Source organism: Ambystoma mexicanum, chromosome 1p (assembly GCF_040938575.1).
Source record: "Ambystoma mexicanum isolate Mex_15411 chromosome 1p, UKY_AmexF1_1, whole genome shotgun sequence".
NCBI classification, from domain to species: Eukaryota; Metazoa; Chordata; class Amphibia; order Caudata; family Ambystomatidae; genus Ambystoma; species Ambystoma mexicanum.
This window is the reverse complement of record NC_090921.1, coordinates 742,893,218-742,905,141: the sequence shown is the minus strand read 5'-3', so window position 1 is coordinate 742,905,141 and position 11,924 is coordinate 742,893,218. Positions and strand designations below refer to the sequence as shown.

The following is an 11,924-nucleotide window of genomic DNA, read 5'->3' as shown; positions in this document are numbered from 1 at the left end:
AGAAGGAGTAGAGGGAGGAAGGAGTAGCGTCAGGTGCCAAGGGAGTCAAGGGGGCGCAGGATAGGTTGGGAGATTGAGCAACAAGGGTGTTCAGGATGCCCTGAGTTTTGGTGGAGAAGTGTGTGGTCAGTTAATTGCAGAGGGCCTGGGAGGGAGAAGGGGAGGAGGAGACAGGGGACGGGTTGGCAAGATCTTGAAAAGTTCTGCCGTGTTGTTGGATGCACAGGAAACCCTCCCTTAAGGAAATAATCCTGATAAATGGCTTTGTTTCTAATCGTCTTTAATGGAACCAGGGCTTTAAGGTCCTTAAATGGCATGGGAAAATGGGCTGTGACCTAACGATGGGGGTTGTGGGGGTCGCCTGCCGGCTCACATGAGCGAGAGCTTCAGGCTAAGAAACATTGTCTTCTAGCGGACGGGGCTGCCAGGGGACATTAGTGAGCCCAGCAGGGCCCCACCTCAGAACCATATTTCGGAGCCTCCCAGGGCTCTGCCCCATCTAGCCACGGTCCACTTAAAGCCCTGAATTGACCCAAACAATCAACTGGAAACAGAGCATCGAGGACAGATGTACTTAATTTCTTAACTTTTTTACCATGTGACATATGTCAAATGATTATGTTTTACTGACAAGAATATGTGCAGTTGAGAGCAATTTGGAACCACATGAATGCTTTGCGGAGCCATGGGCCACAGGACCAAATCGTTCCCTTAGCAGGAGCTTCTGACATGGCTACCTTGCCTATCCCCCAGAAACACAGCTCTGCCAATTCTGCTTTCCGCTGCACTTATTTCTGTTGTGCTATTTTACACCAGAGCAAGACAGACCGGTACAATGCAGAGTGGCACAAACAACTGTCTGCCTTCACAAACCCCTGAAAGTTTATGATATATTTTTTATGCCGGGCGGCTCTTGACTAAGCTGCCAGCCCTCCCATTAGATCACACCCACACTAAAGCCACGCCCCTTGCTGCAGCCCCCATCTCTCATCTCACTTAAAGCACTGGCTATTTCAGTGCAGCTGGAGTTCCAGTTCACAGGTGTCTCCCTGCCTTTCCCTCAGGCTCGCGCTCTCTCTCGCTCTCTCTCCTCCAGCGGATACTTGTACAAACCGTCCTCCCTCACCCGATCCCTACCTTGCTTCTATTCACTTCCTCGTAGCTACTTATTTCCATCTCAGCTGCTCCTGCCTTTCTTGAGTGACTCTCATACCCAACCCGGGGATCGCGTGAACTGAGCAGCGTGAGGACTGAAGCAGGGAAGCAGGGTCAAATACCTGATTGGAGACGAAAGAGGCCACATACAGAGCCAATATGGGTAAGTGGGGGGAAGGCGACATGCATTTTAGCGGGCGACATGGCCCTCTTCGCTGGAAATCTTCAATGGAGGCTCTCAAACGCCATTGTGAGCAACGCATATATTACAGTTTGAACTGAAGATGATGTAGTAGTTATTGCTAAATGGCACCAAACATGCACCAGTCAGCACCACTCAGGGCGCTTGCCATGTGAATCAGTTCCTGTTTCTGTTCCAAACTCTCGTGTCAACGCGATGTGAGGTGACTGTGTGAGGGTGAGCTGGACGAGGCGAATGACGAAATGGGGGCAGCGACATTAGTTGGAGAATAGCAGCCCTCGCAGGATCTGTACCGCTGTGGAGACGCGGTCCAGCACCCGCATGGATTTGAAAAGGAGGAAACCATGTTCTAGAGGTGCTTCTTTGAAATGGTGCAGAACAGAGCCAGTGCCGCCCACTTGGGGAATCTGACCCCGGGACAGTGCCTTGAGCACGGCGGGGGACTCGAACCTGTCTCTGCACAGCATACCCTGGAAGGGCGGCACGTGGCAATTTAAACAGCCTTTAGCAGAAAGCCTTCTTGAGAAGTTGAATTCAGTGCGTGTGAGCTTGCATGAATGTGTGTGTGCGTATGTGTGTGTTCGACCCAGAAAAACTAAAACTGAAAACTTTTCCGACGGTTGGTACCCATGTTCCACACCCATAACAATAGTCACTCTCCAAAGTGTCACTCCGACACTTGCACATCTTGCATACTCTAACTCAACCACACTCTACAGCCACACACAGTATTCTGCAATTCTGCGCCGTCTGCTCGACTTGCCCTGAACAATCCCTCCCAGTAGGCTGCGCGAGAAAATAAGGGGTGCCAACTTTTGATTTTCGCACCTGGGAAATAAGGGGTGCCAACTTTTGATTTTCGAACAGGGGCAGAAATTGTAACACCAAGCAATGCGAAGGAGCCAACACATTTAGCCTAAGGAATTGGAAATAAAAGCCGCATGATTTACAGGCAGGCGGGTCTAAACACATAACCATGATGTTTCGAACGTATGTCGACGAAGTAAAGAGTGATGTTTTTTGATTCATATAACATCTCAGCAAATGTTGCCTGAGCTGTCTTGGCAGCATTCTGATTTGGAATTCCTCACCTACCAAATTAAGGCTGAGTTGGAGGTGGTCCATTATTGGGGCCTCTTCCCACTTGGGAGTGAGCCAAACGGGCTACTTTTGCGAGATGCATGCAAACACTTCACCAAGCCTGATGAGCCCAGCAGAAGCAGGGATGAGGGAGGGGGGCAGAAGCCGGGCTGTTCCCAGTGAGTTAGCTGCTCCCAGTGAGTTAGAAGAGCAGCACACTCAGTCCGGATTTGTTTTGCTTTCGTGAGGTCCAACCAGACCGAAACACGTGTCTGGGGTTGCTGTTGATACTCCTGTTCAGAGGAGAATTGCCTAGCATTTCGGTGCTGGACTTCCCCAGGGCAGGACAAAGACTGATATGTTTGGGATATTTCCTCTGTGAAAGACAGACTCTGGGTAAGGCTCTTGCAACCAGGACTAATGTCTGGCAGAGGGACTCCCAGGACCCCCCCTTGTTATTTTCATATTTTAGTAACTTTGGGTCTCACCCTAAGTTACTAGGGGAATCCAGACGTGGACCCCTTGCTCACTATTGTTAGAGAGGCACAGCTCCACCCTACTGATGAGGTCCAACCAGACCGAAACACGTGTCTGTGGTTGCTGTTGGTACTCCTGTTCAGAGGAGAATTGCCTAGCATTTCGGTGCTGGACTGCCCCAGGGCAGGACAAAGACAAGACTGATGTGTTTTGGATGTTTCCTCTCTGTGAAAGATAGTGAGCTAAAGACTCTGGGTAAGGCTCTTGTAACCAGGACTAATGTCTGGCAGAGGGACTCCCAGGACCCCCCCTTGTTATTTGCATATTTTAGTAACTTTGGGTCTCACCCTAAGTTACTAGGGGAATCCAGACGTGGCCCCTTGCTCACACATCATCCTTTAGGATGGGGAAGCGCCTGCATGGGTCTGCCCACGCCTCCGATAATTGAGAAGAAGAAGTTAGAGAGGCACAGCTCCACCCTTCTGATGAGGTCCAACCAGACCGAAACACGTGTCTGGGGTTGGTGTTGGTAGTGTTGGTACTCCTGTTCAGAGGAGAATTGCCTAGCATTTCTGTGCTTTACTGCCCCAGGGCAGGAGAAAGACTGATATGTTTGGGATATTTCTCCTCTGTGAAAGATAGTGAGCTAAAGACTCTGGGTAAGTCTCTAGTAATCAGGACTAATGTCTGGCAGAGGGACTCCGAGGATATACCCCCCACCTTGTTACTTGCAGAATCTGCAAGGGGGCAATATGACACTCCTGCCCCTACCCCCCTCTGCCCCAATGCACTCTGCGCCTGTGGTGCCAGTAACTGAATGAGCATCCTTTCACCGCACCGCCAAAGTCCAACTTTGTCAGTAATTGGAGGTAAAGGAAAATGTCACGATTGGAGTATTTACCACAGGTGATTACCACCTGTGGTGAACACTGCAAATCCTCTCATTTTCCCAAGTCCCTTGGATCACAAAACAAGGTCTTGATAGTGATGTTACCATGAGTCAAGTCCTAAAAATCAAAGTAGGGGACTCCGCAACAAGCGCAATGGGATGTGACGTTGCCAGAAATTAGCATATCAAGGTGAAATATGCACATTTCATTAAATTGACTTTAGACAGCCACCCAAATTGGACGGGAAGAATGGCATTTCCCTTTCATAAAATTAACACACACACACAATCAAGAGAGGCTATTTGCTTCCAGTGGTATTTTTGAAAAAGTTAAAAGGTGTGCAGGTTTTAAACTCCAAGAACCAATACAAGTGTTTTCCCCGGGAACTGCAGTACCGAAATGGGACATTTCACCTTTAGTTGTTTGGTATTTTTCATCTGGTTATATAGTGCAGTGGTGAAGTGTCTGGCCTGCAAACCTGACGACTGCTGTTCGGTGGATTCCACCAACGACGTAGGGGGAGTTAGGGATTTTGGAGGGAGGGCTGTTCTCAACTCCCCCACCAATAAACATTTGCTTCTTAGAAGATTAATCATGAACACCTGTAAACTAAACCATGGGAGGAGCATTGCTTATAATGTTGAAACCAAATTATAAAAGGTGCACACCTTTTAAACCTAAAAGTTTGCTCTTAAATATTTCCTGCAGAATATAATCCTAAATTGACATTTCACAGGATTCCTGATCAGACGCTGAAGTGTTCTTGTTGGTAAGTGTCTCATCCTCACAACCACAGTTTCCATCATGGCTTCGGCACCACAGCATCATTTATCATTGAAAGCAGTCAGAATGCACTAAAATAAATGAAGGGTGCAAATGGATTTCCATGGCAACATTTTCTGCTGGATCCCAAATCTGAGAAAATACAGCCCGCTGCAAACCCCAGGGTAAATCAAAGAGTAAATGCAGCCAGCTAATGTATATTTGTCAGACGGCGTTTGCGATGGATTCCTGTGCTAAAACAGACCGATTCCATGGGAACCATTGGTTTGCCACCAGCCAGAAAATCATATGTTGGTGTAAAAACAGGCAACATTTGATGGCAGAGGAGGAAGGCACATCAGAAACAGTAATTGCATTTTGCGCCCCCTGGCCTCCACCACCAAATCACATGAAAATCTTCCCGTGGGGAGGAGTAATATGTAAACGACTTCACTATTCGTTCCACGACTCACTTTTAAACTCTGAGACTTAGTACATGACAATGGCACAGGAAAACAAAGGTTGAAAGGCATTTTGGCCTGTTTTTACATTTTTGTTTTCCACTATGTGTTAAAAAATCAGTAAAATTGGATGGGAGGGAACTTTTATTAGGGACTTTTATTAGGGACTTTCTAAAAGGCGTATTGGGGATGAGGGGATGATTGCCTGCATTTCACCTTGTTGTGTCAAGGTGGTAGTGTCATTTAGTGCATTTTTATAAGTATTTATTTAGTTATTCGCATTTGTAGAGCGCGCAACAGCCCGGAGGCATCGTGGCGCTTGTTACAGAATGAGTGTTAGTTGCAGGAGTCAATACATTTTTACATTTTTTTTGTACAGAGAAAAAAACTGAGGTTTTACTTGCTGTTTGTTTCTCATTGTCATCGTTCATGTTTACTTTCCACATATTAGTCACACTCACCCTGAAACATGTTTTGCAATTTTTAAACCATGCCTGTGCAACAAAACGGAGTGCCATTCGTTGTAACTTTCTGTCGCACTTTGCACTACCTAAACAACGCTGTGAAAACCCTTTGGGTTCCACAGACCCTCAGCCAAGCTCCATACACTCTCAGGCCTCACCCTTCCTACAGTCAACGCACCCTGCACATGCTATGCCATGCCCTGCAGGCCTGCCCATCCTCTGCCATGCTCTGCAGTCTGTCTCCCAAAAGTACACATGCTCACCCACACCTTATTTTTTTTACTTCTTGGTGAATTTACAATTTTAGATGGAATTTGTAAAATCAACTGCACTGGATAGTGTTCCTTCCTCGCCACTGCCTCCTATGTACGTGAGAAAAACATGCCTGCTCTTGAGAGGTGGTGAAAGGACCGCACCACACTCGTGGTGGAGAAGGTGCATCTTGGGGCTGTGAAGCGGGAAGGGGGAATCTGTCCAAACATGGGTTGAGAAGCCCAACATGGGATGAGAAGCCCGTCAGTGGTGGAGCGGGGGAGGGGTGAAGTATATCTGCATGCTGGGCAATGTGGGCAAATATTTCTGCACTGGCGAGCCTGCTCAGGAAGAGACACTGGGCAATTAGCCCAGGCCTTCCTTTGACGGCGACTGTGCCGGGGGTTCACACATCACAGAGTTTCATGGGTCAAAGTGATCACGGCCAGAAAAACGTCTTTATCTTCTATTTTGTGTCTCTTCACCAGTGACTATCACAGTGGGGAGGTGGAGTTTGCAGGTTACTTGGAATTATACATCTCCTCATCCTGTACACACAAACAGTCTGTGGGTTACAGCCAGGTTTGGCCAGCAACGAATATTAAGAGAACGACTGCTGCCGGACGCCCTGCAGAGACAGAGCAGGCCGACCCCCCCTTTACAGACTATTATTTCAAATCCTGCATTCCTAATCAGGACCCACTTTGTCATCAGTCTAAATACGTGTCAGCAGGGCTCCAGATAAGATTTTAAAATAGGAGAATTATACTCCCTATTTTTGGAGTTGGAAGTACAAGTATTTGTACGGGAGTCACATCTCCATTCTCAATGGAATACGTTTTTAGGCAACCAAAAATATAATTCAATTCTGAAATAAATATCATTTTGGAATCTATACATCTCTGCATCTAGTTCATGAAAATGAAAAGATGCATTTCTACCTTAAAGCTCTTCCTCCGATAGGCGGTAATTCTAGCTTCTTCTCTGGCACATCTTTGTTGGCACTACTGGTCCTAACACACCGACAGATGTATGCATGGAAGCAGGGCCATGCTCCTAAGTGTCCACTGTGTCCTGTTTCTTTGTTGAAAGTATTTGCCCATCTTTAGGGATTTAAAACTACTTAATGGAGTTAGGTAGAGCTGAATGTAAGAGAAAAACAATCTTTGCATCTCTTACCAGTGTTGAATTAAAGGGAAATGTTTTTTTTAAACTTCTTTTTATTATTTCCATCACATAAACAGAACAAAACAGCATCCAACTGACCCCCCCCCAAACTACTGCCATAGCGACAGCAAACCCTCTCGTCTCGTTCTCTCCTTATCATGAGATCAACCATAGATGCCAACAGCTTGAGTTTCTGGGGCACCACTGCGCCCTGAAATCCCCTTTTAAATCGGCCAAAGTCTCTCCCCAGTCCGCTGAGAAGTTCCCCAGGTTGTTGTTGATCGCATACGTTGCCCATTCCATCGATACTATTTCCCACATCTTCCTTAACCAGTCTTGTTCCATCAGAACCACGGGCTCTTCCACTTCTGTGCGATAAGAGACATCACGGCCAGGGTAAAGATAACTTTCACCTTAGTGCTCCCTCTCCTCTCCTCTCCACCTCCCAGTACCCGCCTCCCCAACAAAATCTCCCGGGGGTCTTGGCTGGCCCCTTTCCCGAGGGCCTGAGTTTGGGCCTATGTGATGTCGCACCAAAAGGGTCGAATTATGTGACAATCCCACCAAACATGAGCTGCTGTCCCCTCTTCCCCACAGCCTCTCCAGCAATTCCCCGATGTTGCCAGATACATCGTATGCAGCCAGGCCGGGGTATAGTGCCAACCGTAAATATACTTGTACCAGGCCTCCTGCAGCTAGACAGCTTTTGTCACCCTCTGAATTATCTTTCACAATCTTTCCCAGTCCTCCCTTTCCATTCTGACTCCCGAGTGCTGCTCCCTCTCCCTCATGTAAGCCCAGTTTGCTTTCGGGCGGGCGCTTTCCAGAAGCCTATAAAGGTCTGAGATTAGTCCTCTGGACCCCTCGTGCGTCAGAAGGAACTGTTAAAACTGCGTCAGGCCACGTGTGGCAGCCTTCCGTACCTCCTCTGACATTATCCAATGTCTGATCTGGAAGTATCTGTGTCTTTCTCCCTCGCCAACCCCAAACTCCCGCTTGCATTCCTCGAACGTTTTCACGTTATGGTCGCGGAACATGTCCCTCACTGTCCTACACCCCCCTCTCCCATTGCTGGAACGCCCCCCTCTCCAACCCCAGCATGAAGTCCCTGTGGTTGAAGATGGGGGTGAACGGCGAAGGAAAGGTCATAATCCCCCACCTCTCCACTGCTCCATCCCAAATATCAACTACTGCCTTTGTTATAGCACTTAAATAGAGGTGGGGTGACCTCAGTCTGCATGGGAGCCACAGTACTGCTCCCAGGTGATGTTGGGCTACTGCTCTATCCATTTTTACCCAGTGCTTATCCTCCGAAAACCATTTCCTAATGACCCTAAGCTGTGCAGCCTCGTAATATCGGCGGAAGTCCGGTAGAGCCAGGCCCCCTTCGATGCCATCAATAGTCGTCTGGCCAACCGCTGCCTCTTGCCCTCCCAGATAAACTCCTTGGCCACCCAATCCAACTCCTTAAAGAAGCTCGACGGGACCGATATCGGGATAGCTTGAAATTGATAAAGCAAACTGGGTAGAACCACCATTTTGAGGGCTGCCCCCCTCCCCAGCCAGGTAATTCTTAGGGCGCTCCACTTCCTGAGGTCTTTTTTGATCGCAGTTAACATGGGGGTATAATTCGCTCCATACCAACCCGCCAGAGAGGGGGTTATCCTGATCCCCAAGTATCGTACCCCACTAGGACTCCACTTAAACAGGGAGATTGCCTTCAGCGCTCCCACCTCATTCCTCCCCAGGGATAGGTTCATTAATTCCGACTTCTGTAAATTGACCCGCAGACCCGATATCTCCGCAGATGTGTACAGCAGTTCCATGCATGCCCTGATAGACTCCATCAGGTTTGTCAGCGTAAGCAGCATGTCATCAGCGAATGACACCACTTTGTGCTGATACCCCCCGAATGGTATACCCTGGATGGTGTCTGCCTCCCTTATGGCCAACAGAAGGGGTTCCAAAAATATTGCGTAAAGTAACGGGGAGAGAGGACACCCCTGCTTCGTGCCCAGTCTTAGAGTAATTGGATGTGAAATGCCTCCATTCACCATGATGCGTGATGTGGGATTCTGATAGTTTGCGGTGACCATACTGATAAACCCTGCCCCCAGACCCATCCTTTCCATAACTTGGAACAGAAACAACCACTCCACCCGATCACACACCTTTTCAGCATCCAGCGCCAGAAGGATCACAGGAGTGGTCGTCTTCTGTGCTTTCTCCACCAGGTGGGACACCCGCCTGACATTGTCAGCAGTCTGCCTCCCTACCACAAACCCTGTCTGATCCTGATGGATCAGCGAGGGGAGGTGTATCTCCAGGCGTTTCGCAAATATTTTAGTGAATATTTTTGCCTCTGTGTTTATAAGGGCGATAGGTCTATAGGAAGTACATTCTTCCGGGTCTTTTCCCGCTTTGTGAATTAGTGTTATTTTGGCCTCCTCCATCGAGGGGATAATAATTCCCCTGGACCCAAACATACTGAACAACTGCGTAAGATGCGGAACCAGTAGGTGGGAGTAGGTTTTGTAAAAGGAAGCTGGGTAACCGTCTGGTCCCGGGGCCTTGTTGCGGGGGAGTGCCGCTATGGTAGCTCTCACCTCATCCTCCGTGATATCCCGGTCCAACTCTTCCCCGTCCTCCCGGGATAACCGGGGGAGGGGCAGGGCCCCCAAGAAATCCCTCTGAGGCTACAACTGCGTGTTCTGTGAGGTATACAGGGATTCATAGAATCTGGCTAGCCTCCCCTTTATCTCCTCGTATCAAGTCCGTCTCTCCCCCCTCTCATCCCTCATGGCCGTGATAACATTCTGTTCCCTACTTTCCCCCCAGTAGGCGAGCCAGGAGTGAGTCTGCTTTATTGGCCTTCGCATAAAATTTCTGCCTGACCCGTAGCATTGCCTCTTCCGTCTTTTTGGTCCGTAAGATCCCCAGTTGGCCCTCAGCTAGCCTATATTCCCTGTATACCTTCTTCGTGGGGGTCTCCCTCATTCGCCCCCTAGTGGCCTCCACCTTCCTTTGCAGCTGGATTTCCAGCCCCCTCATTTGTCTATTTCTCTCCGCCTTCAAAGCAATAAGCTCCCCCCTCAATGTAGCCTTGAACGCGTCCCACCTCGTGCCAAGACTCGTGTCTGAACTGCTAATCCTCTTGAAGAAATCCCTAATCTTGCTCCCTATCTCCTCCCGCATCACCTGATCCCTCAGGAGTTCCCCTAGGAGCTTCCAACTCCACACTCCGGGCCTGCGCCTCCCCAGCTGCAACTTCATCTGCACCACCTTGTGGTCGGCAATCCCCATGGGACCTGCCTCGACCCACTCCACTCCTCCAACAGACTTGCGGACACCCAAATGTAATCAATTCTTGATTGGGTTCTGTGGACGTCAGAGAGAAACGTGAACCCTTCCTCTTCCCCCCGTAACACTCTCCACACATCCCAGAATCTGGCCTCTTCCCATCTCTCGTTTAGCTGGGGAGAAGCCATTGCTCCCCCTCCGCTCCCCCCTTGCTGTGTTCTGTCTAGCCGCCTGTCCCAGGCCAGATTGAGGTGCCCCATCAGTATTACTTGTCCTTTCGTGAAGTTCTGCAGAATGCCCAGGGGGTCGTGCAAGAATAGGTCCTGCCCCGCATTTGGGCCGTACACTGAGGCATGAGATATGACATATGGTATGAGATGCTCCCATGTACTCCCCTCACAGCATGATGTACCTCCCATTCTTGTCCCTAAGAGTGTCTTGGATTCTGAAATCCATCCCCCTTCGGAATGCCAAGGCCACCCCCCTTTCTTTGTAGGCCTGATGCAAACAATATCTGCGAGAAGCCCATCAGCCGCAAGCGGCTCTGGTCTTTCCTCAATAAGTGTGTCTCCTGCAGCGCTAGCATGTCTGGCGCGTGAGCCCTGGTAAATTGCTCCAGTTTTGTCCGCTTAAGGGGGGAGTTCAGTCCCCTTACATTATGTGTTAGCCACCTGAAGTTTGGGGTGAACACCAACCCGTCCTCCTTGCCTGTCCCACCCTCCCCACTTCAGGTTCCCCCTGGGTCTCCCCGCTCCCCCATCTGAGGAGGCACTCGCCTCCTTCCTCTCTTCCCCCTGCCTCAATCCTCTGGCACGACAGGTCCCGTACTACTTTCCTGTTCGCTATGGCTCCCCCCTCACTCCCCCACACTCTCCCACCTTGAACCACCAACTTCAAGTGAGACCGTCACCACCCCCACCCCTCCCACCCCATCACCACGGATAAACCTGCCTTCACTTGTTCCAGAATGTTTTCTACTCCGTCCCCCCAGACCCCCTGTAAAACCCTTGATCCCACCACCCCCCGAAGAGCCTTCTTCTGAGAATATCAAGAACCATGTCGCCCAGACCCCCCTGCTCCGCTGCCTCCCTCCCCTTCTTTGGCCCAGTCTTTCCCCCCACAACTGGTCCCTGCAGCGCAGCCTTCCTCTTGCCCCGCTCCCCCACCGTGGACCATTCCCATGGTCTGCCTCTTTCCGTTTGACTCCCTCGGGTCGGTGGCCCCCCTTCGTAGCCCCGCCATTTTCTAGTTCCAACCGTATTATACTGGCCACCTCCCGAAGGGTGGTTGCTCGCCTCTGACTCCCCTCCCACTCAAACACCAGCCCAAATGGGAAGGACCATTTATACGTTATCCCTTTCTTTTGCCAACTCCTTCACAACTGGGCCCATGCTCCTCCTTTTATCAGCGTGCTGCTGCTAAATCCTGGAACAAGAGTATTTCTTGTCCTTTATATAGTACCAGTTCACTCTGCCTTGCTGCTCTCAGCACCGCTTCTTTTTGGCCATACCTAGCGAAGGCAGCCAACACATCCCGGGGACGGGCGCTGGGTCCTCCTGGGGACTGGCCCACCCTATGGACCCTGTCCAGTTCTATCGTGCCCGGGGACTCCCCGCCTAGGAGCGCCGCGAAGACCCAGTGGATCTCTTCCTTCAGTTGTCGATCAGTGACAGTTTCCGGCAGTGATTTAATCCTGATGTTGACTCTTTTGGAT

At 49.8% G+C, this 11,924-nt stretch overlaps 1 protein-coding gene across 2 annotated transcripts in view; it reads left to right on the top strand.

Annotated features, from left to right (window-relative positions):
- The first annotated feature begins 982 nt into the window (after positions 1-982).
- Positions 983-11,924, top strand: part of LOC138580052 (methanethiol oxidase-like) — a 489,426-nt gene continuing 478,484 nt past the window's right edge. Inside the window, exon 1 of one of the 2 annotated variants that reach the window (XM_069650290.1) lies at positions 983-1,318. In XM_069650290.1, coding sequence (XP_069506391.1) covers positions 1,315-1,318 — 4 coding nt within the window. In that variant the 5' untranslated portion in view covers positions 983-1,314. The remainder of the gene's footprint in view (positions 1,319-11,924) is intronic. The other variant, XM_069650292.1, reaches the window with a different exon arrangement.